We start from the raw sequence: 27,231 nt of genomic DNA on the forward strand, positions 1-27,231 counted from the left end.
CTCCCTCTCCATTGGTTCTTTTCGCTCATCCATCCCTCCGCTCAGCAAGAGAGATAAGAAAACAATCACCATTGTGCAGCATATAACACCTTTATTTAAATGTTAAAATCACACTCAAAATGTAAAATTAGCAAAGAATAGCATAGAGCAGGCTCCCAATACAGTAAATCCCTGCACGTCCGGGTTCCCCACAGCATCTGACATCACATCCTGCCATCAATGCATTTTGTCACTAGGACTTTCTCAGGAACACAGCCTGCTATACGATCACAGTTTAAACAGCCCTTCCACCCTTACACAAGGACCACCCACATTTCAATTGAATAGCTTTCACCCTTACTCCAAACCCATCCACATATCAAATACTATCCCCTATAAAATCTTAATAAAATCATGCCCTTATGCAAGCCCACATTTTAATATAGATTAAAACTAGGGGCATAGTGGTGTAGTGGCTAGCACCTGTGTCTGTCCCAGATTCATTGGTTTTAATCCCAACAAAGACACTACCTGCCTGCAGTTTACATGCTGACAAAAATATATGTTAAGTGCTGCATAAATTGTTGGCGCCATAGAAATACCAATATATAAAAAAATACAACATAGATCTCTTTGCTCCATCTAGTTACAGAAATAATAATATTCATTATACAATTCCCCCATATTTGCATGTAAAATATAAAAACTTATGCACATATATGTACATTTCCCAAACTCAAGAATGAGGTAATTTTGTCAAACATATAGACCTCAAAAATAAGAAACAATTTAAATCCAGTCCCACATTTAGCACTTAAGGTTGCATCCAACTCAAAAAGCCTTCTCATTTAATTGTGAGAGATTTCCCTCATCATATTGGAACCACTCCAATGTCCTTTAATGGTATGCCACAGGATTTTATTTTTTTTATGGTCCCTGTTATAGAAGGCATTATATGACCCAATAGGTCATTTATATCTGGCAAGTGAGCTATTTTTAGTAGATGAGGAGCATGGAGATGAAGGACTGAATAATCAGGAATATTGGGTACGTGGTGAATATATTCACACATGAATTGCCTATGAACAACTATTCACCATTTATACACTGAGTGTTGATGTATAGGTCTATTTTTCTGCACAAGTATACAATTTATTTTATTATTGTAATTTTATGTATATGATGTGACACACACATACTTACATATAATTTACAACACTGGTTTTCTGATATATATTTATTCACTATTTATCCTGGAGAATAAAAGGTTAATCCAGCAGCTTTAAAAAGTGTTTGAGCGAGTAGGGACTAGAGCACAGGTTTGCGTGGTATTTTTAACAGGGCTACCCTGAGCTTGTAGGAGCCCCAAGACTGGAGCTAACACGTTGGGGAAACCTCTGGGCACACTGACAGGCCAAACACTTTCTGGATATAATTATCCAAAGCAGGGACATACAAATGTCCTTGAAAAGGTAATCGTTCAACCTGCTTCTAACAAGGCAGTTTTACTGACCAACAGTTTAGCAATAAGATCCTGTGCACGTGTACATATAAGACACTCAGGAGAGACAGCTGTTAAATGGAGTCCTTTAACCACATCCCGGCCAGCCGCCATTATACTGCTGCAAGGTGGCTCGTTCCCGCAAATCGCCGTAGCTGAACTTGCTTTTGTGGGCACGCGCACGCTCCCATTGACCAGCGGGGAGCCAATCAGCGGGTCCACTGGCCACCCACGATCGTTTCCTGCAGTGACAGAACGGAGATCTGCCTGTGTAAACAAGGCAGATCTCCGTTCTGACAGGGAAGATCACACAGATCCTGTCTTTCTGCTATGCATGAAGACGGATTTCTATACATTTCCCCAGTCACACAGTCCCCCATACAGTTAGAACACACAGTGAGGGAACACATTTAACCCCTTGATCACCCCTGATGTTAAACCCTTTCCTGCCAGTGGCATTAGTACAAGAACAGTGCAATTTTTTTTTCGCACTGATCACTGTAATGTGGCAATGTCGCAGTCCCGCTAAAAATCACTAATTGCCACCATTACAAGAAAAAAATAATAATAAAAATGGCATTAATCTATCCCCTATTTTGCAGACGCGATAACTTTTGCGCAAACCAATCAATATACGCTTATTGCGATTTATTTTTTACCAATAATATGTAGCAGAATAGATATCGGCTTAAACTGATGAATAAATTTGTTTGTTTTTTTTTTGGAAAATGTTTCATGGCAGTAAGCCATTTTTAAAAAATTGTTGCCTTTTTGTTTATAGCGCAAAAAAAAACAAAACACAAAAAAAAAAAAAAAAAAACACAACATGCAGAGGTCATCAAATACCACCAAAAGAAAGCTCTATTTGTGGGGAAAAAAAGGACATTAATTTTGTTTGGGTACAACATCGCACAATTGTCAGTTAAAGCAACGCAGTGCAGTATCGTAAAAAATGGCCTGGTCAGGAAGTGGGTAAATCCTTCCAGGGGTTAAGTGGTTAAGGGCAGTGTTTTTTAACTCCAGTCCTCAAGGCACCCCAAGCAAGTTGTAAGGTCAACACCACTAGAGAGGAGGCAGCTTTAGATAAGGCCTCCAGAAGTTTGTCAGAAGCAACCCTAAAGTGTAATTTATTTTAATTTAATTTCAGTTTTTTTTTTGCCATCTGTGTCCCATAGGGGAGATTTACCTTTACTTCCTGCCTCAGTCAAAACAGGAAGAGGAAATCCTTCCAAAGTGAGGGAATCCTGTGGTGTCTCCAGAAACGTGTCCCCATTGGAAGATCTCACCTCTTTTACTATTATGGCGTCGACCCAAAATTTGTGATTTTTTTTTTTAACTTTCATTTCCGACAAGAACGGTAAACAAGACAAAGAGAGGGTGAATCTACAGACAGCAATAAAAGCTGATAAATGTACTAATCCCTCGCTATCCAAAACTAAAAAAAAAAGTTTTGCCTTTACACTTTAAACACCAGTAACCTTGTCCACTGGAACTGTGAGGGTCTATCTGAAATAGGAAACTGCCAGCTCTACAACAGCATACTCCATTTTTGATAAATTAGCTTTCCACAGGATATTGGTGGAGAACACACTTTTTTTTGGTGAGCCCATACTGCACATAGCACATCCTTTAAGTGGGGATTTACAGAAAAGGATTGGGAATGCTGAGAGGCTGTTCCATGATCCTAATCCAGAAATCTTTCGAGCAGATTGCTCAGGAAGGGGCAACTTCAAATTTGTCTGAACCACTTCCTCAAGAAAATCAACACAGGCTTTTTGAGTCTGTGATAAGCCGTGACCCTGGAACTCTTAAGGAGCGAATACCTCTGAAAAGAAGGACCACTTTACTTCCCACCTCTTCCTCGGTGGGATCTAAATCAACCTCCTCCTCCCCCAACAGCAATAATGCACTAGAGGGTGAAATGCATTGTAGGGTTTAGCTCCTCCTCTATCAGTAAGGGGCGAAATGCATTGATTAGAGTTTAGAGTGCGGGCAAAACGCATGGGGTAGAGTTTAGAGTGCTGACGTCACATGGACTGTGTGGCAGCCACACTATATTCATGCACCCTGGACCACGAAGATCTGGTCAGTGGATCTGTTTAAAAAGGAGAGCTTCCATGAGAGAGCGGTTGTCTGGGTGAATACAAAGAGTGCTGTTGCTGCTTATTTTTTGGCAGCCACATGTTCTGGTGAGTGCGGAGTATTGGTGGTGGTTTTAGCACAGTGAATGAAGTTAAGGAAGATTCCTGAACACCATATGTTCAGGAATTGGTGGACTTATTATACAGATTGATATATGGACCATTGATTGGTCTTATTTGTGTATCATTTTTTCTCATTTACTTTTCTTGTGAATTTATTTTTCATTGAAGTCTTCACTGATTAGTGGTATATATTTTTAGATGTTAAAATTTGTTTAACACTGCACCCATATATTTTTTTACATACCTGAAAATATCAGCATAACCCTATTGTAATGGATCTGAAGATACTCTGTGTCCTGGGATGTACAATAAAGAAAAGCAGTTTATGTAGACATTCGTGCATCATGGCATAGCAGAAGACTCAGCAGAGAGAGACAGCGCCAAAACCTAGCAAAAAAAAACTATGCTGAGAGTGAGAGGGGTTATGCAGAGTGGTGTCATGCTTTGCCAGTGTCCAATCACATGGAGGTGGAGCATAATCCAATAGTCTAAAAATTAACTCTATGTCCTGTGATGTATAATTTAGAAATCCAAATTTTCTCACCCACTGAGGGACATCAAAAGTAATTAACTGTCAGAATGTCCAAAAGCGTTCCAACTGAGTGTTGAGCAATAGCAAAAAAAATTTAACTTTCACACACAGTAAATAATGAACACTGATTTGGGTTATTATTACTCAAGAAATGTAGCAGAATACATTTTGGCCTAAATTTATGAAGAAAGACTATTAGCAAAATGTTTTAAACTAAAAAAAAAAACAAAAAAAAACAAAAACATTTTTTTCAGTATTTTTGTCGGATATATATATATATATATATATATATATATATATATATATATATATATATATATATATATATATATATATATATAAAAAAAAAAAAACAGTAGAGATTAAATGCCACCAAAAAGAAAGCTTGATTGGTCTCAAAAAATAATAAAAATTGAAATTGGTTAGTGCTGCATGACTGAGTAATTGTCATTCAAAGTAACAGTGCTGAAATCTGAACATTAGCCTGGGCAGAAATCGGGTGAAAGTGTCCAGTATTGAAGTGGGTAATCACACTACCCTACTCCCTAGTAGGTTTCCCCTCAAGCGGTGCCCTACATGGCATAGATGTCCTCAGGTTTGGTCTGCTGCTGACAGTAGGGGATCAGGACCATTTCTCTTGCTGACTTACCAGTGATCATTTCTGGCTGTTCCCACTATATGTGAAGACTTAAATAACTATAGATTGAAGCATGGTGTTTACATACCGTGGGTTGAGCTGAGAAATTGCACTGAAAAAACAATACATCACTTAAAGCTGCACACCAGCAATAGTAATTTAAGAAGCACTGCTCTTGCATCAAAAACGTAATAAAAAAGCCGAGATTGTACAACATTATCAGACAATACTAGAGGTGGGTAATTTCTGTAGGGCATTATGTGATCCAAAACACACACATTCCTGCTAACTACATCTCTCAAGAGCCCTCTGAATCAAAACAGGTTTGCTCTTGGGGGTGGATTGCAGCAGGAAAAGGCAGAACAGCTTGCCTAGATCTTTGAGAAGGTCCTCCTACTGCAGGTAGTGCCAATGTAGTGACATCCACACTACATATACAGAACTACTAGGAGGCACTTAGCAAATGGGCACCCTACTAAAGTGACTAGTCTATCACAAAAAAAAGTCTTGCTGCATGCAATTTCAAGTAATGCTTTAGGACTGATTTCAAGTATCTACAGAGTCTATAATGGTAATGGAGGGCACATTAAGTAAAGTTGCACTTGCAGCTAAATGAATACACATTAAGAATCTGAATCTGCTACATTTATGCTGAAAAAATACATTTTATACAAACCAAGTACATATATATATATATATAAAAAAAAAGGTTTATTGTACTTCAAATACACAAACTCAACAAATTCCTCGTTCCAAAATGAATCTTCAAGAAAAAAAAAACGACATGTCTAGCGGTGGAATACAGTTTTAGGAACTACTTTGATTAGTAATCCCCCCATCTATTGCAAAGTAAATGAAAACGATGTTCGGGAAAAAAAAAAACAAAAAAACATTTATACAAGATGATTGATTAAATCAGTTGTGTGACAACAACAGATGAAGGCCTCATTCTAGGGTCTGAACTTGCTGGTACTTTTGAAAGGGAACAAAAAAATAAAAGCCTTTCCAATTCAATAAACGAAATGAAAACAGCTGTGGAGAAAAACAGACTTGTATTCCAGCAAAGTATCTTTCAGTCTGCCATGAACAGTCCAAAAATACTTTCAAATGGTTATCGCGATCCAATAAAATACTACGTAACTCTGCTGTTATGGCACCATACTTTCCAGTCAAACTGACTTGAAGAAATCAGATCGCTTCAGATGATGCAAACCAACTGAATCTCTAATAAAGCACATATGACAGCTGTGACACCTAGATTAGATTTCTAGAGTGTTGGACAGATAACCATTTTCCAGCATAATCCTGCTCTTCTTTTTTTTCTCCTCGTGTACATGAAGTTATTTGTATTTGCCTTTTTTCTTTTTTTGCAGTTTTTAGGAGAATGACCCAAGATAAACCTTGTGTTTTTGCTCATGCAGTTGTTCTGAACAGTTAGTATGAACCGACATATATCCACATATGGCATGCCCTGTTATTTTGTGGTTCTTCGCGCAGGCTCTGAGGCAGTTGGTGGAGGTGGTGGGCCGCGTCTATCAAGATCGTCTACATAGGATACAATAAGTTTACGTCTCTCCTCGGGAATGCAGTCAAGTACTAGATAGCGTTTGTCATTTTGTAGAATCTTTTCAACGTCCTTTAGATGCTGGTCAGATTCTTGAACTAATTTCTTTGACCTATAAGGAAATGACCAAAATCATTAGCGTGATCGAATTTTTTACAAGTGGAAGAATATTTTTTATTTTAGTTTGGAGTGAACACACACTGCGTCATTATCACTGTCTATAAGTGGTCCTACTGTGACAACCAGAACTCTGCTGAGTTGAACCCACCTTAGGAGTGTGTTCATATATTTCCATACACAATGCATTAGGAGGGTTTTGACAGCATTATTATGCAGCAAATCCTTCATAGAAATACATAGAAAATGCAGCCCATAGAGTAGAACAGGAAGTTCATTTAACAGCAATGCACAAGTTGCAGAGGCCATAGTGCCATTAAAGGAACTGCAGTCTGCTCACATAATTTGTAATAAAAACATCTTTGCTATTCTGAAGCTTCCCTCCAACCACGTTGCATATTATTTTATATATACTGTGATTCTGTACTTGCCAAACATGCTGTAGAAATCTCCCTCCACTGAGTCTGGCTGCAATCATTTTAACTGGGGCAGCTGAAGCTGCTGCCCGTTTACTTCCTTGATTTACACACACACCTCCAGCTCTGCAGCTCTCACTGGCCCTCTTCCTGGCAAACAGAGCTGTGCATAATCTCATAAGCCTAGGCTTTTTTACCAGACAAGAAACAGGAAGTGGGCTGTATACAGCCCAATGTTCACACCATGTTACACATAAGTGTCCAGTGTTTCTCATAAATTGTTTTTTTTCACACTTCACCACTGTGCAAAGCTGTATACCACCAGTGATTCCAATAAGAAAAGTTCACTTACCAAATGGCAATGACCCCTTATAAATATACAGGTCAGTATGCGCTTTACTTCTGTATAAAAGGCATTATACAGAAATGCATGTCCCTTGGTGGTATGGAGTGGAGAGGAGATGGAGATTTGAGTCCCAGGAGATCTGGCATGCTAGAAGCAGACTGGAATGGTCTTTTCAAATAAAGTAAAGGGCATACTGACCTGCATATTTATAAGGGGTCATCTATAGAAAAAAAGAGATTGCGCAAAAACTCAAAACACATGAATAAAGAATCATGCAGAAAACACATAACATGTGAGTGAATAAGTCACTACGAATTATTATTGTGTTGAAAAAGTCCCAACAAACACAGGATGAACTTTAAACTAAAGAATCCAAAAAAAAGAGACAACTTATATCTAAATGCGTTAAAAAGTCCCAAAACAGACACGATGAATTTGAAATAGCACGACAATGAAGGCAACTTCTGATGCAGCCCCTGGAAATCTGCAATGGGGGCTGGTCAATGCTTAACCACTTGCTTACTGGGCACCTAAACCTACCTACTGCCCAGACCAATTTTCAGCTTTTAGCACTGTCACTCTTTGAATGACAATTGCGCGGTCATACAACACTGTACCCAAATTAAATTTGTATAATTTTTTCCCCACAAATAGAGCTTTCTTTTGATGGTATTTGATCACCTCTGTTTTTTTTTTTTTTTTTTTTTGTTAAAAAAAAATTAAAGAAGACTGGAAAAAAAAAAAAAATTACAAAACCGTTTTATATTTTGTTAATAAATTTTGCAAACAGGTAGTTTTTCTCCTTCATTAAGTAAGCTGCACTGATGGGCAACACTGATGGGCACCGATAAGGCAACACCGAAGGGCACCGATAGCTGCCATTGGTGGATACTGAGAGGTGGCACTGAAGGGCACTAATAGGTGGCACTGATTGGAACCACTGGTGGGCATTGATAGGTGGCACTTGTGGGCACTGATTGCTGGCACTGGCAGGTGGTACTGGTGGGCACACGAGGCTCTTCCTCTTCGGGACCAATGTTCCTGCAAACAGAAGCCGGTGATCGGCTTTTTTTCTCCTCACGCTTTTAGCGTGAGAAAAAAACCCAAAAACATTACAGATTCTCTGTTTACATCACGTGATCAGCTGTCATTGGCTGACAGCTGATCACGTGGTAAGCGGCTGGGATCGGCCTCTTTCTCGGATCTGTGATCACCCGAGTCTCGGGGATCACAGCGCGCACCACGTGCACCCTTCAGGGGGGCGTGGTAAGGCTGCAAGGAGGAGGACGTCAATAGACTTACTCCTGGCAAAGCAGATCCACGCTGTAGCCATCATTTGACTATAGCGCAGATTTGAAGCAGTTAATATCCGAATGGAGAAGCAATTTAAAAAAAGCCAGATGGCCTCTTACCGGACACGATGGACCCCAAATTATAGAGATCAAACTCGCCTGATATCCACAGTGTCAGATGTTCCACCCGGTCCGCTCCAAAAAGGAATAGCCGCTCTCTCTCGTCTGGGACAGGGAGATGGTTTAATAACTTTCCAGTCACTCTGCTCGATACTACTCCAATAATTATTTTCAAAGGTGTTAAGAAAAAGAGAAACTTCATGGTGCAGTAAATAATGGTAGTTTATTCCAAAATTTTCCTTAAGCACAGCGCTGTGCTTAAGGAAAATTTTGGAATAAATTACCATTATTTACTGCACCATGAAGCTCCTCTTTTTCTTCTAAATCCCTTTGAAACTTATTGGAGGAGTATCGTGTCCGGTAAGAGGCCATCTTTTTTTTAACTTACTTCTCCGTTCGGATATTAAGCATTGACCAGTCACCATTGCAGATTTCCAGGGGCTGCATCAGAAGTTGCCTTCATTGACATCCTATTTCAAATTCATTGTGTCCATGTTGAGACTTTTTAACACATTAGAAGTTGTCTTTATGGATTCTTTATTTTAAAGTTCATCCTGTGTTTGTTGAGACTTTCAACATGATAATATTAGATACAGGTTATGTGATTTCTGCACGATTATTTATTGATGTGTTTGAGTTTTTGCGCAATCTTTTTTTCTATATAGGTTTGTAAATTGAGTATTTAATTCTTTGAGATAGCAGCATACATGCACACATTTTTTCATATATGAATTGTATTTTTTTTTTAACACAATATTTTTTATAATACTGATCGCATTACTAGTTTGGTGAGCACAGAATAAATAAATTATACATAAGGGGTCATCGCCATTTGGTGAGTGAACATTTTTTTGGAATCACTGGTGGATTACGGCTTGGCACAGTGGTGAAGTGTGAAAAATACACAATTTATCGGAAGCACAGGACGCTTATTAACAGTGTGAACATTGGAAGATTTATGTAGAACACAAAAGTGTTTTTCCACTTTTAACTATTCACTTTATAATTGTATGATATATGGCTAGAGAAGAAAATTGAAGTGTATACAGCTCCTACTTTTCTTTTTTATCCTGAGGTCAGTGCCACTGGCTGCACCAGTACGCTGTGAATGAGAGGTCCTGTGTTGATGCCCCCTCAGATGACATGACTGATTCCCAGAACTCACAATTTGTAATCAATCTTCTGAGTTGAGGGACACTGGATGTTATTCAACCTGAAAAGACTAACAGCTTTTTTTGATGAAAATGGGTACTTCTTGGGACAGCTTCGATTGAATTATTAAAGTCAGATTTATTTATTTTTTTTACATCGAGACAAGCTTTTAGGGAAACGTATCCCCAAGTTAGGCTTCAACATAGAAATCTAAGTGTCAGAAAACATGGTTAGGATTAGTAAAACAGCCCCTTATAGCACTTAATGTGAAATTTGTTCAAAATAAATGTAAGATTTTTACTGACTAAGCAAGAAAATATAAATCGCTTACATTTCTAAAATTACAAACCTGTATGTAATAAACTTTGTTTCCTTCAAAAGTGTTCGGAAGTCAGCTTTGGCAGTTATGTGTTTATCTCGGATATATTCTTCAAATTCTCTTTGCCTTTTCTGCAAGCACAAAAATAAATAACTCCAGCACCAAGCAGAAATAAAAACATGACCAACAGAAAAATAATAATATAAAATTTATTTCTTACACAGATTATGGATGGAATCACTTTGTTAAGCACCTTTAAAAGGGCTGTAATGGGGCTTTCAAAAAAGAACACATTCTGAGCAAATATTGTAAAAATAACCTGAAAATAATTTCTGATGTGAAAAACAGATTTTCAGATTTTCTATCTAGTAGTACTCGGTGCATCTAACAAGCTAAGTGAGGCCTTTTATTGCACTATGCCTGATATCACAGGATATGACTCGTCTATTTCCATTCAGTCTAAGCAGACGTGCATCAATAAAGTAGAACAGCAAAGCTGTGCTGTATTGCAAAGCAGTAAGCACAGAATGCATGAGCCAATATGGCTGCCCCATGTACAAACAATATACAATAAAAAACTCTAAACAGAAATAAGGTTTTAAAGACATTAACACACCATTACAGTTATTTTCCGGTTATTGATATGTTTACTGTCATAGTCTACTTCATTCTAACCCTGTGGTTGTATATATGTGACATTTAGAATAAGAGTTTGGAAAACAGGAAAAAAAAAATTACATATACATACAGTTTGGATTATACTGCTTACTGGGGGATTGGACACTGGCCAACAGAAAAATTGTATGCCAGCCCCCAAATAACCACTCCTCAATCCAACATGCCTCAGTTTTTCCCCCCTTCACTTCTTGTGTCCTAGGAGGATGTCAGCTCTGCTGAAAAAAGTTTAATAAAGATCCCTTGTCACCTTTGGGTGCACGACTCTCAGTGCACCAGCTGCTTATGTTTGCAAGTACCTGAAGCTCTGCCTCTTACTATGGATGTAGTTGCATTACTGCTATGCGGATGCAATATGTATGCATATAGACAGAGGTGGCATTTCTGCTGCTAAGAGGACTGCAGTCCATACTGCCCTAGAGGTTTTGAGGGTGTCCACTCTGTATCCTTTGAGGGAATTGGCACCTGCACTCTGGAAACTGGTGCCCCTATAATTATAGGGTCCACATTATTGAAATCTTCTTCAGCTCTGCTGGGTGGGTCCAAGTCAAATCTCTTGTCCTCTGAGCATGAAAAGTCTCTTGACATCTCAGTGTTTCCAGAAGGACTACCTGACCTACAAGGTGGACCGAGACCAGCTTAGGCTGTCCCTTACATAAATAAGGACCTAGAACCTCAGCATCACTTGGACACATCTGTTTCTTCGCAAAGCACTAACCCACATGTTTTAGTCTAGTCCTTTTCCAGGCATCCACTCTGCAGGATGCTCAGGCAACCTGTGAAGCATTAGAGAGGTGGGGGCATGATCTAAGTGTAATATAAAAAGGTATTTATTGGAGTGAAAGACAATTGGCAAACAACTTACACAAACAGTTAAAAGAACGTGCTCATTAATAGGATAGGGCCTCTGGTGGTAATCTGCAGCATAGCAGGACACCTTGGTACAAGCAAACACACTAAGGCCCCTTTCACACTTGTGCGACCTGAAAGTTGCGTGATTTTGGTGTGTATTTATGAGGTCTATGGACCTCAAGTAGCCTCAAAGTGGGACCAAAGTAGTGCAGAGACTACTCTGAAGTCGCACACATACGCATGGTACAGATATGAATGGTATACATGGACTTGTCATGCGACTTTGCAGTCCCAAGTCGCAGGACAAGTCACACAAGTGTGAAAGGGGCCTAAGTGGGCTGGTGGGTAACCTGTAGAGCCAAGATGACACACCAGGGGGCACCAGACTAAATGTAGTAAATTACAGGCAGTATTAGGTGCATGAAAATTAGTAACTCACATGGTACAAAAGAATTGGTGCCCACGGTCAGCACATGGCTCTGGCATGTGGGGCATGGAGTCTCTTCTGTAAAACCTGCAGCCTTCCACATGAAGAGCCAAAAACCAGTTGTAATGGAGGATGCAGAAACCAAAAAGATGGCCGCCGGACTCCTTTGGGATGCAAAGCACACTGGAATTGACATTAGGGGGCAGGGCCACATGTTTCAAGGCCGCCAAAGTCTATTTCTCAAGCCAAACTATGCAAGAAGCCGCCCGGATGTTCCAATTGAACTTTGGACTTTTTGCTGTACTCATCATCAGTATACATACACACACACACACACGACACTCATTGTGCCATATATCCCCCTTTTTTTTATCTATAACCTGTGAAGAGAGAGTGCCAGCTCCTTCCTAAAAGGCCCAACACCTCCAAAATCCATCTGAATAAAACTCTGCTGGGTTCCTGTGTTGCTAGCTACCTGGCTCTGTTGGCCAAAACTGTACAGCTTAAGTCTTTCTTAAAAGAGGTCTAAGCCCTGTATACACCCAGATCTCTTGTCATCACATAGGTAGTTCACCCCTATCGCAAAAGTGTAGGTAACTAACACACACACACACACACTAGCTTTACCCTGTTTCAATTTTTCCTGGCCTATCTCCACTCCCCTCTCGGTTGGCATAGGCTTGGGCCTATCTCTATAGACCAGGTAGTCCCTGGCACGAAACTTTAGCCTCTTCAGGCAACTGGGATAGTTCCCTCTCCCCATGCCTGGGCAACTTCACTCAGGGGAGTACCTTAATCCTTAGTTACAATTTGGCTCCTCAGAACAAATAGTTCTATACACACTAGCAGGTACCACCTTGACCAAGTTTCCAGGTTCGTTGGACACATCCAGGCGTTGCAGTTCATCCATCTCTGAGAAGGAGTGGGAGTCTGCCATGCACGGAACAATGCTAAGACCTTTAGCCTTGCTCACACTGTCTTTTCTAGGTACAATGCCTTGGAAACTCGCTCTCCTCGACAGCCAGTGTCCAATCACCTGAAAGTACTTGCCTATAACCCAGTTGTCTGAGTCTGCCTGTGTCCTGTACTGTAGGATCAAGAAAAAGGATTTTACCACTTACCATAAACTCCTTTTTTTGATTCATTAATGGACACAAGTCTGACCCCTTTGTTTCGGTTCATGTTCTTGGTACTGCTTTACAAATAGTCATGCTAACAAGCAGATGGGATATAGGGGGGCTGACTTACAATAGTTCTGGTTGCTAATGTCCCAACCTCCTGTAAGCAGCAGTATAACCCGACTGTATTCCTGTGTCCCGCAAATAACGCAAAGGAGTTTACAGTGAGTACAAAAATCCTGTTATTCTCCATGCAATTTTTAATTGTGCCTTTTATTACTCCAATTTTTCAACAACTTGTTTAGGCAAAAGCAACAAAGACAAAATCTGTATGGACAAACCTTTTTGTTTTAGTAACCCAAAATATAGAAGACCAAATAAAACACGTATTTGATGAAAGCCCAGCAATGCATTAATTTTCTTACCCGATCACTGGAAGAAAACTTAATAAACCGAGGATCATCTTTAATAATTTTCTTAACTTCTTTCCAAGTTGAAGTTAAAGTAATCTGGAAAAAAAAAAAAAAAAAAGTTTAGTTAAGCTGTCAAAATCTTAAAGCGGAGTTCTGCTGGAAATTTTTTTTTTTAAAAAGTCAGCAGCTACAAATACTGCAGCTGCTGACTTTTAATAAATCGAACACTCAGCTGTCCCAGGGTCCTGCGATGCGGGGGGAACGAAGCCCCACTCGTCTCCCCCTCCTCTATGCGGCGCCGGCATTGTCACTATGGGCGCCCGGCTGTGGCTTCATATCTGGGCACGTACTGCACATCCTCGGGGGGAGGGGGCTGGGGGGGTGGAGAGGTGAACTTCCTTCCGGCGCCGCGGAGCCCCGGGAGGAAGTGGGAGCTGGAACCCTCTAAAAAGAGGGTTTTTGCTCCACTCCACCACAAATGTGGCATGTTAGGGGGTCACCTTCCCTTAAAGCGGAAGTTCCATTTTTGGGTGGAACTCCGCTTTAAAGTATACTAAACAGAATGACATGGCTATGAAAAAGGTACACAGACAGAAAGCCCTGTAAGCGGACATTGTAAATACCCGTTTATATTAGTATATAAAGTACATTGCTCATAGTTGGAAGCCTTAATAATGTTACATACTGTATACGTTTCATCTAGGAGCTGACGGAACTGTTCACGCTTCTTTTTTGTAAGAGCGTCAATGTGTTCATTGAAAAGTTTTTCTTTTTCTTCCCTTTCTAATAGTGAGCCAGATTCCCATCTGTGATCTTTTCGAAGCGTCCTTCTGGTGTCTGACCATGAAACGTCTGAAGATCGCACCTATGAAAGTAACAGAATGCAATTATAATCTAGTTTTTACAAACATAAAAGGAAAAAAATAAACACACGATTTGCCCCTCGAAAAGGAAAATTACAAGGATTTGGAAAAATTCAATGTAGATAGTTACTTGCAAATCAGGTGATGCCAATGCATTTTCCGAAACCAAGTGCTAAGTGAGAGAAGTTTATTTTAATCATTACCTGTCGCACTTTATTTAAAAACTGCACGCCTTCGACTCATAGCAGGCATCTTAAAGAGGAACTGCAGTCCGCTCACATAATTTGTAATAAAAAACATCTTTGCCATTCTGAAGCTTCCCTCCAACCACTTTGCATATTATTTTTATATATACTGTGATTCTGTATTTGCCAAATATGCTGCAGAAATCTCCCCCCACCGAGTCTGGCTACAACCATTTTAACTGTGGGCAGCTGAAGCTGCTGCCTGTTCACTTTCTAGATTTACACAGAGGCACACCCTTAGCTCTGCAGCTCTCAATTGCCCTCTTATGACTCACCCCCCTTCCCTTCCTGGCAAACTCACAAGAGAGAGCCGTGCATTTTTACCAGACAAGAAACAGGAAGTGGGCTGTATAAGGTATTTACTGGCAGAAAAAAAAAAGTTTTACTATCCAAAGTTAAAACAAGGGCAGAAGATTTAATAGATGGAAAGTTGAAAAAATGACTGAAGGCCGCTTTAAAGATAAAACTCCCATGGACTGCCTGTAATCTGACTTTAAATACTGTGCTCACTGCTGGGAAAAGCAGTGAACCAATTATGCTAAGCAGGGGGCAATTAGATTTTTGGTTTACTTGCAAAACCCTTTTCTTGAAGTTCATCACAGGACAAAGTATCTTCAAAAAAAATTACGATCGGGTTATGCTGCCATCGTCAGGTGATTAGACACTGGGGGGGGGGGGGGGGGGGGGCGACAGGTAACCCCCACACAGGCGTAACCCCTGTCAGTCAAGCATGGCATTGGCTATTTTACGGGGCATAAACAAAGTAAGAGAAGTGGGATCCCTATCTGTGATGTACACTGATAAAAGGATTTTACAGGTAAACCAAAAATCACATTTTCTTTAACATACATCCTAGGACACAGGGTACCATCATAACCATTACAATAGGAAACTCAAAGCACTGAATATGAGGTCATCATCACAACAAGCCAACAGGTTCTTAAACACCCGAACCAGAACAGGTAAGAAACTCACACAGCTGCCTGCAAGACTTTCCGATGAAAGGTTGCATCCTCAGAAGCTGGAACATCCCCTTGCTAAAACTTTGTAAAAGTATGCACTGAAGACCAGCTGCAGTTGCCTTACAGACTTGCGCTACAAAAGCCTGTGTTAAATTGTCCAGGAAACTCTCCTGGCATTAGAAGCGGTTACCAAAAACAGTGGAACTTTCCCCTTTATACCATAAGCTTGAGAAATAATCAGATGGATACATCAAGAAATGGTAGATTTGGAAGCTGCATAGCCTTCAGGAAGCACAAAGCAGTAAACAGACTGACAATTTGCAGCAGCTGACTTAAGCTAAAACTTGATTACAAAAACCACAGCCAAGGTATGAAGAGCCTTGTTCCCCTGGCGCTGGAAGCTTAGGATAGATGGAAGGTAACAATATCCTGGTTAAGATGCAACGAGGAGACCACCTCAGGTATAAAGGATGCCAAAGGCCGTAGAACCACCTTGTCATTGGGAGCACCAGGAACAGCTCCTTGTACACAAAAGCAGCCAATTCAGAGACTCTACGAGCCGAAGTAATAGCAATCAGAAATATAACTTTCAGGGTTAGAAAGATTAAAGGAATATACCGGATGGGTTCCAATGGAGAGTTATGCAATATAGAAAGTACCAAGTTGAGGTTCCCCTGATGGAATAATACGCAAGACCCATTAGACAAATTGGAAAGCAGCAAAGAATGCAAAGCAATAGGCCCATGAAAGAAGCCAAAAACTGACCTCTGATTGTACTCAAGGTCAGACTCCGATAAACTCCAGTTTTGGAGAACCACAGGATACGCCCCACAACATAATTCTGAGGATGAAGTTCTCTAGCCTGATACCAGTTAAAACAAGTGGTAAATTTTCCTTGAAGTCACATTCCTAGCCTTTAGCAGGGGAGGCATGACCAAATCAGACACTCCTGTCTCTCAGGCCCCTGGCTTTACCAGCCATGCCGTTGAAGCCAGCGACTGTAAAGAGGAATGGAAGATTGGACCTTGCGAGGTTGATCTGAAAGGGCCCATGTTGTCTGAGTACCACATTCTCTTGGGCCAAGCTGTGGTAAACAGAAGCTAGGGATCTAGGGATGCCCTCCTCTAGAATCAGCAGGAGCTGTAACGGGTGGAAGGCATAAATTAGGGAGAACTGATCCCACAGTGTCACCAGAGCACCCACCGCAAATGCTTGGCGATATCTGGTCCTGGATGTGAATCTGTTCAGCTTTACATTGAACCTGGACACCAGCAGATCCACATCTGGGGTTCTCCAATTCTGTCAGAGTTCTGCAAACACTTCTGGATGAAGTACCCATTCCCCAGAGCCAGTTGCTGACGACTGTGAAACAGAGGAAAATTCGACTTGCCTGTAAAATTCCATATCTTAGAGTACAGTGCAAGCATCTTATTTATACATCATGTGTTATAGGTTTGTACCTTCAGGTGAGTGAATACTGGCAAGCCTTTAAAGTAGCTATAAAGGCAGGGTTTTTTTTTTAACTTACAGCATCCTGTGCAGCAAGGTGCAAAACCGTCTGCCATTGGCTCCCGCTACTGTCAATCAGAGCCAGTGACGAGGGAGCAGGGGCGGGGCTGAGCCCCGCTCTGTCTTATGTCCATGAACCTTGCTGTGGGGGGCACTCAAAAGGGGGGAGCCAGGAGTGCCAGTAGAGGACTCAAGGGGAGGATCGGGGCTGCTCTGTGCAAAACCATTGCACAGAGCAGGTAAATAAAAACCTGTTTGTTATTTTAGCAAAGATATACTACTCTACAAAAAAAAAAAAAAAAAAAAAAAAAAGGACAATCGTCCAGGGCACCTTCCCAATAACCCTACCCTACTCTGAGCCCACAATGCAAGCAATGCAGAGTAACAAGGAAACTGTAGGGAGGGTGGCTTATGTCCTGCACTATACTAGAATATGGAATTTACAGGGAAGTGAACATTCCTCTAATTTTATTCATACAGTACAGGACACAGACAACTTATTTATACACCATGGTATGTCCCCCAAGCAATGAATACAAGGGTGGGCACCAACTACATAAAATGGAACTGTGTAAACCCTGTTGCTGTAAGAACCTTGCGGCTGAAAGCTGCACCCGCAGGAGATCGAACATCCACCTGATACCTTTGAAAAAGTATGAACTGAAGACCAGGTGGCTGCCCTACAGAGTTAGGCAACAGAGGTGAATTCAGTGGTGAATTCTGAAGCAGGGTGCCAGTTATGAGGTCCTGCAGAAAGAACAAACAGGAAATCTGTCTCACTAATGGAAGCACTAATGGCTCCTACTACATCCAGGCAATTGAGAGAGAATTACTTTGAATGCTTGGATGGCAGAACAATGTCACCATTGAGACAACACAAACAACCGTTAGAAGAAAGTATGGTCTAGGGCAGGGGTCTCCAAACTATGGCCCTCCAGTTGTTCAGGAACTACAATTCCCATCAAGCCTAGTCATGTCTGTGAATGTCAGAGTTTTACAAAGCCTCATGGGATGTGTAGTTCCGCAACAGCTAGAGGGCTGTAGCTTGGGGATCCCTGGTCTAGGGTGTAATTTGACCCTGTCATTGTAAAGTATGAGGAAAGGCTTTTTCTTTACAGGAAAGGGTCGTCAATTCAGAAAAATATCTGTGCAAGGCAGAGGGAATAAATTAAGTTTCCAAGGAAACAGGCAGGTAAAAAGGTGGTAAGCAAAGGAGGAAATTCACACTGACAAATTTTGCTATCTGGGTTTTATGGTAATGCTGACACAAGCCATGTTGTAATTTAAGGTCATTAAAAATGGCCTTCCCTTTTTAACCTGTATCCGCTGTAACTTTCTGTAAAATGCAATGCAATATAGCAACCTTGAGGCATTCTTGTACAACATTGGTGTACCGATTGCCTCCAGAAATGTAATTTCCTGCTCATGTGATTTGCTCCCCAATTTCCCCGGACGTCCGCACTAAGATACAAGTCAAATTTTAGACACCTCCTACAATAGGAATTTCAGTTTTGGTGCCATACCCACCAAGAGCTGAAATAAAAAATTATGTAGTCCCTGCAGTTTTTTTTAAAAATTAGAACACTAAGAGCTCACAAGCTAATTACACTGAACCAATCCTTCCCATTCACAATTAGTCTGCAAAAGACGCAATGAAACGAACGGCCATTACTTCAGAGCAACAAAAAATAAAATTAAAAACACTGCAATGTACATTGACCAGAGGGATTTTTTTTTTTCTCAACAAAAGTGGAGTTACTCTTTTTAGTTTGATAAGTAGTCCTCTTAGGCCTTGTGGGTATTCCACAAGAGAGTTGGGTCTGTGTCAGGATTATGATTAGTTTGAAAATAGGATTTTTTTTGTAACAGCTTACCTGTAAAATCCTTTTCTTTTGATGGCCATCACGGGACACAGAGCCACAGTAATAAATGATGGGTTATGTAGGTACCTTTGAGTATTGGACACTGGTCACACCCTAATCAGGAAGTTCAACCCTCTATATAATCCCTCCCCTTCCAGGGATACCTCAGTTTTGTAGCAAAGCAATATAAGTGTATTAGAAGAGGGGCGGGACCTCTGTGTCCCGTGATGTCCATCAAAAGAAAAGGATTTTACAGGTAAGCTGTTATAAAAAAATCCTATTTTCTTTCTCGGACATCACGGGACACAGAGCCACAGTAATAACTGATGGGATGTCCCAAAGCAATGCCAACTGGGGGGGGATCACAACCATGTAGGGTGCAATCAGACCTGAGGACCTTGTACCGCTGTCTGCAGCACACTACGCCCAAAGGCAATATCCTCATGCCTTTTCACATCCACCTGATAAAATCTGGTGAATGTATGGACTGAAGACCAGGTCGCGGCCTTGCAGATCTGAGCCATAGAGGCCTGGTGATGCACTGCCCAAGAAGCACTAATAGCCCTTGTGGAATGTGCCTTGATCTGAAACGGAGGAATCTTCTGTTTCAAACCGTAAGCCTGAATAATCAATGGTCTAATCCATTTAGAAATGGTAGCATTTGACGCTGCCTGTCCTCTACTGGGACCCTCTGGCAGCACGAACAAAACGTCCGTTTTGCGAATTTGAGCAGTTGCTTCCAGATAGGTTTTGACTGCTCTTACTACATCCAAAGAATGTAGTGACCTCTCTTCCGGAGAACAGGGCTCTGGAACCACCTTCGGTAAAAAAATGAGGATGAGGGCGCAACACCACTCTATCCTTGTGTACAATCAAATAAGGCTCTTTACAGGAAAGAGCTGCTAGTTCTGATACTCTTCTAGCAGAAGAGATGGCTACCAGAAAAATTAGTTTCCTTGTCAGCAAGATCAAATGAATCTGACATATTGGTTCAAAAGGCTGTTTCTGTAACACCGACAGAACCAAGTTCAAGTCCCAGGGGTTTAGGGGCGCCTTAACTGGAGGATTAAGACGCATCACCCCTTGCATAAAGTTTCGGACTAAAGAATGCGAAGCAAGTGGCCGTTGAAACAATACTGATAAGGCCAAGACCTGGCCCTTGATGGTACTTAAGGCCAGCTTCATCTCTAATCCTAATTGTAGAAAATCAAGAATTCTACCTATGACATATTTTCTGGGATGCCAACCCCTGGATTCACACCAGGATACATAAGCTTTCCAGACTCTATGATAAATCATTCTGGAAGCTGGCTTCCTAGCATTGCTCAAGGTAGATATGACAGGACCTGAAAGCCCACAACTCTTCAGAACATGGGTCTCAATAGCCAAACCGTCAAATTTAGCGTTTGTAAAGCAGGATGGAACACTGGACCTTGGGATAACAGGTCTGGGCGTACCGGTAGGGTCCACGGGGAACCCACCGTCATCCTTACTATTTCTGCATACCAAGTCCTTCTGGGCCAAGCGGGGGCCACCAGAAGTACCAACTTCCTTTCCTGCCTGATCCTGCGAAGGAGTCGTGGCAGTAGCAGAATAGGCGGGAATGCATAAATCAGTGAGAACCGAAGCCACGGAATCACCAACGCATCCGTCCTGCATGCAAGAGGATCCCTCGTCCTTGCCACAAATCTGTCTATCTTTTTGTTGAATCGGGATGCAAAGAGATCTACATCTGGGACCCCCCATCTTTGGCATATGGCCCAAAAGACAGGATGCAGAGACCATTCCCCTGGGAGTAACTGCTGGCGACTTAGATAGTCCGCCTGACAGTTCTCTATCCCAGGAATGAAAACTGCCGATATGCATGGCACCTGCATCTCTGCCCAGGCTAAGATCTGGTTCACCTCCTTTTGAGCAGCTCGGCCCTGGGTTCCTCCCTGATGATTGACATAAGCCACTGCTGTGGCATTGTCGGACTGGATCCTGACCGGGCAACCCTGTAGCCTGATAGTCCAGGCTTTTAGGGCTAGGTATACCGCTCAGATCTCCAGAATGTTGATGGGTAGGGTCCTCTCGGTCCTGGACCATAGCCCCTGGATCGCAGACTGTTCCAGAACTGCTCCCCAACCTGACAGACTGGCATCTGTTGTTACCACCATCCAGGTAACCGGTAGAAAGGATTTCCCCTTCTGCAGGTTTTCGGGTATGAGCCACCAATTGAGGCTCTGACGCACCGCATGCGACAGGTGCATCAGAAAGTAATGCCAGAACCTTCTTGTTCCAGACCGACAGAATACCGTGTTGCAGTAGTCTTGAATGGAACTGAGCATAGGGAACTGCTTCGAATGAAGACACCATCTTTCCTAGCAGCCTCATACAAAGGCGGACAGAAGGCCCCTTCTTGGTCCTGACTGTCAGAATCAGCTCCCTTAAAGCAGAGATCTTTGCCTGAGGAAGAAATACTTTCTCCCGGCTTGTATCTATGACCAGACCCATAGGTTGAGGATCCAACCTTGATGTTCCAGATACTTGACCGTGGTCCTCAAGTTCCCGTTCAAGGAAGCTACCGACCGGTCTATCAAGAGCAGGTTGTCTAGGTATGCTATGACAGTTATACCCTGAGCCCTTAATCTGGCCAGAGGAGGAGCCAAGATCATTGTGAACACTCGAGGTGCAGTGGCTATCCCGAAGGGCAGAGCCACAAACTGGAAATGGCGCCCTCCTACTTCGAAGCGTAGAAACTTCTGATGAGCAGGAAAAATGAGCACATGTAGATATGCATCTCTGATGTCTATCGATGCCAAAAACTCTCCTCCCTGCAGGATGGAGACTACTGTCCGAATTGATTCCATGCGGAAGGACTGAATCCTTAAGAATCGATTCAGATCTCTTAAATCCAGAATGGGTCTGACAACCCCATTTGGTTTTTGGACCGTAAAAAGGTTGGAATAGAAGCCCAATCCTTGATCCTTTGTGGGAACCACCCTGATGACCTCTTGCGACAAAAGTCGCTCTAACGCTAGAAGGAGCGACTGCTTCTTCTCTGGGTCTCTGGGAACACTTGATCTGAGAAAACGAGGAGAGGGAAATTCTTGGAACTCCAGCTTGTACCCTAAGGTTACCATGGAGATTACCCATCTGTCCTGGAAGTCCTCCTGCCAGAGCTTTGAGAACTGTAGCAGTCTTCCCCCCACTCGAGCGAGCGGGGGCGCCCCTTCATGAAGAGGCCTTAGTGTCTTGTCTAGAAGACTTCTTCCCCCAGGACTTCTTTTGTTCCTGGGGTTGACTCTTGTTTCTAGCCCCAGGCGGAGGAGGCCGTTGTGACTGCCTGGAGGCTGAAGCCCTGGGGAAAGAGTCCGTTTGAAAGGGGAACGTTTACTCTTCTTCTTTACAGGTAAGAGAGTACTTTTCCCACAAGAGATTCTCTTGATATAGTTATCCAAGTCTTCTCCAAACAACCTTGCACCACGAAAAGGAAACCCAGCCAAGAGCTTCTTACATGGTGCTTCGGCTGACCAATTTTTCAACCATAAGATTCTACGCATATGCACCAACCCAAGTGAAAGGCGAGAGGTTTGCATGATAGAATCTCTGATGGCATCAACAACATAACATAAGGCCGCTGGAAGGTTAGCAAACCCCTGGGCCTGTTGTTCAGGTAATACTTTGATGACCTGCTTAACATGGTCTCTTAAGTATTGACAGACTCCAAATCGCTGCTACAGCAGGTTGGGCCACTGATCCTGCTAAGGAAAAAACATCCTTTAATAAGCATTCCATCTTTTTATCCATAGGATCCCTGAGCATCTGAGCGTTGTCTACAGGACAAGTCAGACAACTATTTACAGAGGAATAGGCCGCATCAATGGCCGGCATGCCCCACATCTTAATAAATTTTTCTTCTATAAGATAAAGTGTTGAAAACCTTTTCGGCGGAAGAAAGCGCTTATCTGGGTGATCCCACTCAGAATAAAGGAGCTTTTCAAGTAAATTATGAACAGGAAAAGCATGTGCTGCTTGGAAAGGTTTCAGTGACCCCAAAGCAGAAGAGGATTCTTTAACAGCTTCAGGTACAGGCAACTTAAATGTGGAGCGGACCAATCCAGTAAGGATCTGTACTAAGACTTTCTCCTCTTGGGAAGCCGAAGAGGGTCCCTCTCCACCTGATTCCTCCGAAGAGGAATCATCCGTCCCATCCTGATCCCCTGAAAGGGATTCATCTCCTTTATCACAGAGCTCCTCTTCCTGAGGGTCTTGGGAAGCAGAGGAAGGCCTAGTACGTTTTCTTCCACTGAGTGAAGCTGTAATCACGGCTATTAATCTTTCCTCTAACCCAGTAATGGTTGAGGAAAAAACCTCTTGTGTAATGGGGGGGGGGGGGGGGGGGAGCAGACAGGGGGTCAGAACCTGAACGAGATCCCCTAGTGTCTCTGGTTCTGGGGGTTCTTGAACCTCTTCTACCCATAGTGCAAAGCAACAAGGTGTGAGGTATCCAAAATGAACACTTACTGCTGAGCGATGTAGTCTGGCAAAAGCCTTGCTACCAAATGCCCAATCTGGTGTTACCCTAGTAAATGCAGCCTAGGAGAATGCCTGTGTCCCACCTTACATGCGACTGTCAGCTGTGTCCCTCCAAGGCTCAGAGCACCTGCAAAGTGTGCTTTAAGTAGCCATGCTTCTGGCACTGTGGACGTCTGAGCACGCTGACGCTGTGCTGACGCCCCCCCCCCCCCACTCTGCCGCCCCCCCCTTTCGTTTTTTTCAAAAACGAGCGCTTCCCGCGCGAGCCTGATCCTTCCAGAATAAGTATGGAGGAAGGCTGGGGGTGGAGGAGGAAGGAGAGAGGCTGGCAGGGATGGAGCCTGCATGATGCAAATGGCGGCCTGGTGGCGGCAGTGCGGTGTAAAAACCGTCTTACAGCCCATTTACGGCCTCCCACTAGCCTGGCGGGAATGTCCCAGAGGAGAAAACCCCCCATCCATCCTACTTGGAGCCGGTCGGAGGAGCTTGTACAGCGTCGGACGCTGAGACAGAAATCAGCATGAGAAGGTATATGCTCTTGGTAGCCCCCAGTGGTCACAATAGGCATAGCATGCATTTACCTTAAAGGAGAAAAACAAAAATTCTGTGGAATCTCCTCTTACCTTATCCAGCCGCAGGGTTCTGTATACACAGACCCAATCTTCTTCAAACGGTGGGCTCCGTTTGAAAAAACCGTCAGAGACTGGGGCCCCCTACGAATAGGGGGATCCTGCAGTTCTGGCCCTGTAAAGCAAATTAGGAGATTTAAAGCCATTTTCTGATCTGCTGGGTCCAGCTCTCTAAAAAGAGAAGCGTTACAGGTAAAACATCGTTTCTTCAGACACGTGGCCCGGGTACCATCCAATTCGGCCATGAAAAGACACTTTGAATGGATCCGGTTCGCCTGGCTTGCCCCAGTATAGGATATCAGGATATTCCCTTTGGAGCTTCAGCACAGGACATCTTTACACGTCCAACATCTAAGACACTGGCGTAAAAACTGAGGTATCCCTGGAAGGGGAGAGATTATATAGGGGGTTGAACTTCCTGATTAGGGTGTGACCAGTGTCCAATACCTAAAGGTACCTACATAACCCATCAGTTATTACTGTGGCTCAGTGTCCCGTGATGTCCGAGAAAGAAAATTAATTGATATCAGATTCAATTTTCTTTTGGATCTTCTGGTTCGTTGAGGGGGAGGAACTGAACTTCCAGGGGGTCAGAGAGCTGGTCGCCTTGGAGAGGTGTATTTCAATGGATATAGGTGCGTGGTCCGACCAAATGATCATGCCAATGGAGGACCAGGGATCTTTTGTAGGGTGAATTTGTCGGTTAAGAATAGATCAATTCTGTAGTATACCCCATATAGCGGGGGAATAGTAGGTGTAGTCTTTTTCGTTGCCATGTGCACAGCGCCAGACATCATATAAATCCCCAGAGGCTTGAAAGCAACATAATGATGTAGAGGTTTTTCGGGCAGGGTCTGTGGAATCCATAGATGGATCAATCACTTAATTGAAGTCTCCACATAGAATTAGTGGGTGGGCTTTATGTGTTTGGAGTTTACGTGCTATAGTAGCATAAAATTTTGGAGTAGGATTATTTGGGGCGTATAGATTATGGTCAACGGAGAGTTGTCAAAAGATGCAGAGAGGAACAGGAAGCATCCGGATCTGCGTCCATCGAATGAAGCTGGAATGCTACAGATGCTTTCACCGCTATCATGACCCCTCTTTTCCTAGAGTCTGCACTGGCCAGGAAGGTGTGGGGAAATTTTGGGTGACTGCATTGTGGGGATTTAAGTGCAAAGTGGGTTTCCTGAACTCAGATAACATCGCATTTAGGGGACAGGGCCTCCTTCCAGAGTAGGGAACGTTTGTAGGGGCTATTCAGCCCTTTTGCATTAAGAGACACAACTTTGACATTGTGAGGAGTATAAGTATGCCATTGTGTGCGTATCACTAGTTCAGGCAACGCAAAAGACCAGACCTTCTTTACAACATTAAGTTTACAAGAAATACCGTGATGAGTGCATATCTTAGTTGTATGTGATATATATGAATAGTTATACACATTGGTGTCAAACCTAAGAGGAAAGCGAGGGGGAAACAAAGGGATATGAAGAGTAAGGAAAAATAATAAGCGAAAACATAAAAATGAACAATTGCATACATGGTACGCTTTAAGTTGGGGAGGTGAATGAAAACCAAACAGTAATGAACTGTGGAGATACTGAACTGTCTGAACACGGGAGGAGGTTGTTAACTAAGGCATGCCACCCTGTAAGTTGTGCCAGATTAGAAGACAGAGTATATTACTTGTTGGTGACCATGCGCCAGTCTCCATGCACAAATTTGGCTGCTCCTTGGGTGGGGGCTCCTGCTTCAGGTGTGGGGATTAAGCCCCAGTTGTGAAGCTGCTTTAGGCCCTGTTTTAAGTGGAGGATGGTGGTGGTTTTGCCCTGGTAAGTGATGGAAAGTTTAATAGGGAAGCCCCATTTGTATAGGATGCTGTGTTGCTACAAGATTTTGGTGCCAGGTGCGAGATCCCTTCTCTTTTGTGTTGTGGCAGCAGAGATGTCAGAGTAGATGGCAAGTTGGCCGTAAGGATTTGGGAGGGAAGGCATGGATTTTGATGTCTGAAGAATCTGCTCTTTTGTTTGGAAGAAATGGATGCAAGTAAGGACATCTCGAGGTTTACTGGAATGTGTGGGGGTTTAAAGATCCTATGTGCCCTATCAATCAATAGATCTCATTCTGAGAAGGATGGTACAAGGGCTTTGAATAGGAGTTGCAAGTATTGCGACAGCTCTTGAGGGGTCACTGACTCAGGGATCTGGCGTATTTTTAAGTTGTTTCTGCAGGTGCGATCTTCAAGGTCGGCAAGTTTAATCTGAATGTGTTGAAGCTCATTTGCTGGTTCCTTGTGTGCATCCACTAATTCATTATATGCCTCTGTGAAATCAGTGAGCTGCCTCTCCACCTTATCAGTGCGGTCCCCCAGATCATCTACCTGCATTTGGATATGGGAAATTGACCTATTTAGATCTTTTTGTATGTCTTTTTGCAGGGTCATGAGCATCTGCTTCAACATGTGCCGAGACTGCATTGTCCGAAGCAGGCAGATCTGCTAAGAAGTCAGTCATTTCCCCTCCATCACCTTTCTCCTCCTCAGCTGCGTAATACTGTAAGGATTTCTTGCTTACCAGTGCTGTGTGGCTTGGTGAGCTGAAGGGGGATGAGACTGCTCTTTTGTTCCCATCTTTGTTGCCAGAGCAGAGCACGGAGGGAAGCATGTGAGGCTGCACTGCCTCTGTGTCCCGCGCCATTTTGGGAGCTGTGCAGCCGTGAGTCACTGAAGAACTCTGGCAGCGGCGCTCTAGCGGCTTATTCCTCTTGCGGGACAGCCTCACTTGTTCTCTGGGCAGATGGGAGGTGGTTGGTGCTGTGTGCGGCGGGTGCTGGACTCTGCTTAGTCCCCCTGTGTGTCTGACTGCTCAGATTAGGCGGCCATATCCGTTCGTGGCCAAGCTCTGGCCCGGAGTTACTCTTTTTAATAATCAACTATCAAGACATACCTTGACCTTAAAGTGGAGCTAAACTTCT

General features: G+C 42.8%; 1 protein-coding gene across 3 annotated transcripts in view; it reads right to left on the reverse strand.

Moving 5' to 3' along the window:
* Nucleotides 1-5,550: 5,550 nt before the first annotated feature.
* Nucleotides 5,551-27,231, reverse strand: part of TCERG1 (transcription elongation regulator 1) — a 150,105-nt gene continuing 128,424 nt past the window's right edge. For all 3 annotated transcript variants that reach the window (XM_073620623.1, XM_073620622.1, XM_073620620.1), the window contains 4 exons: nt 14,350-14,529; nt 13,677-13,760; nt 10,210-10,310; nt 5,551-6,529 (listed from right to left, as the gene is read on the reverse strand). In XM_073620623.1, the coding sequence (XP_073476724.1) occupies nt 6,328-6,529; nt 10,210-10,310; nt 13,677-13,760; nt 14,350-14,529 (567 nt within the window). In that variant the 3' untranslated portion in view covers nt 5,551-6,327. The remainder of the gene's footprint in view (nt 6,530-10,209; nt 10,311-13,676; nt 13,761-14,349; nt 14,530-27,231) is intronic.

Source organism: Aquarana catesbeiana, linkage group LG03, assembly GCF_042186555.1.
Source record: "Aquarana catesbeiana isolate 2022-GZ linkage group LG03, ASM4218655v1, whole genome shotgun sequence".
Classification (NCBI taxonomy): domain Eukaryota; kingdom Metazoa; phylum Chordata; class Amphibia; order Anura; family Ranidae; genus Aquarana; species Aquarana catesbeiana.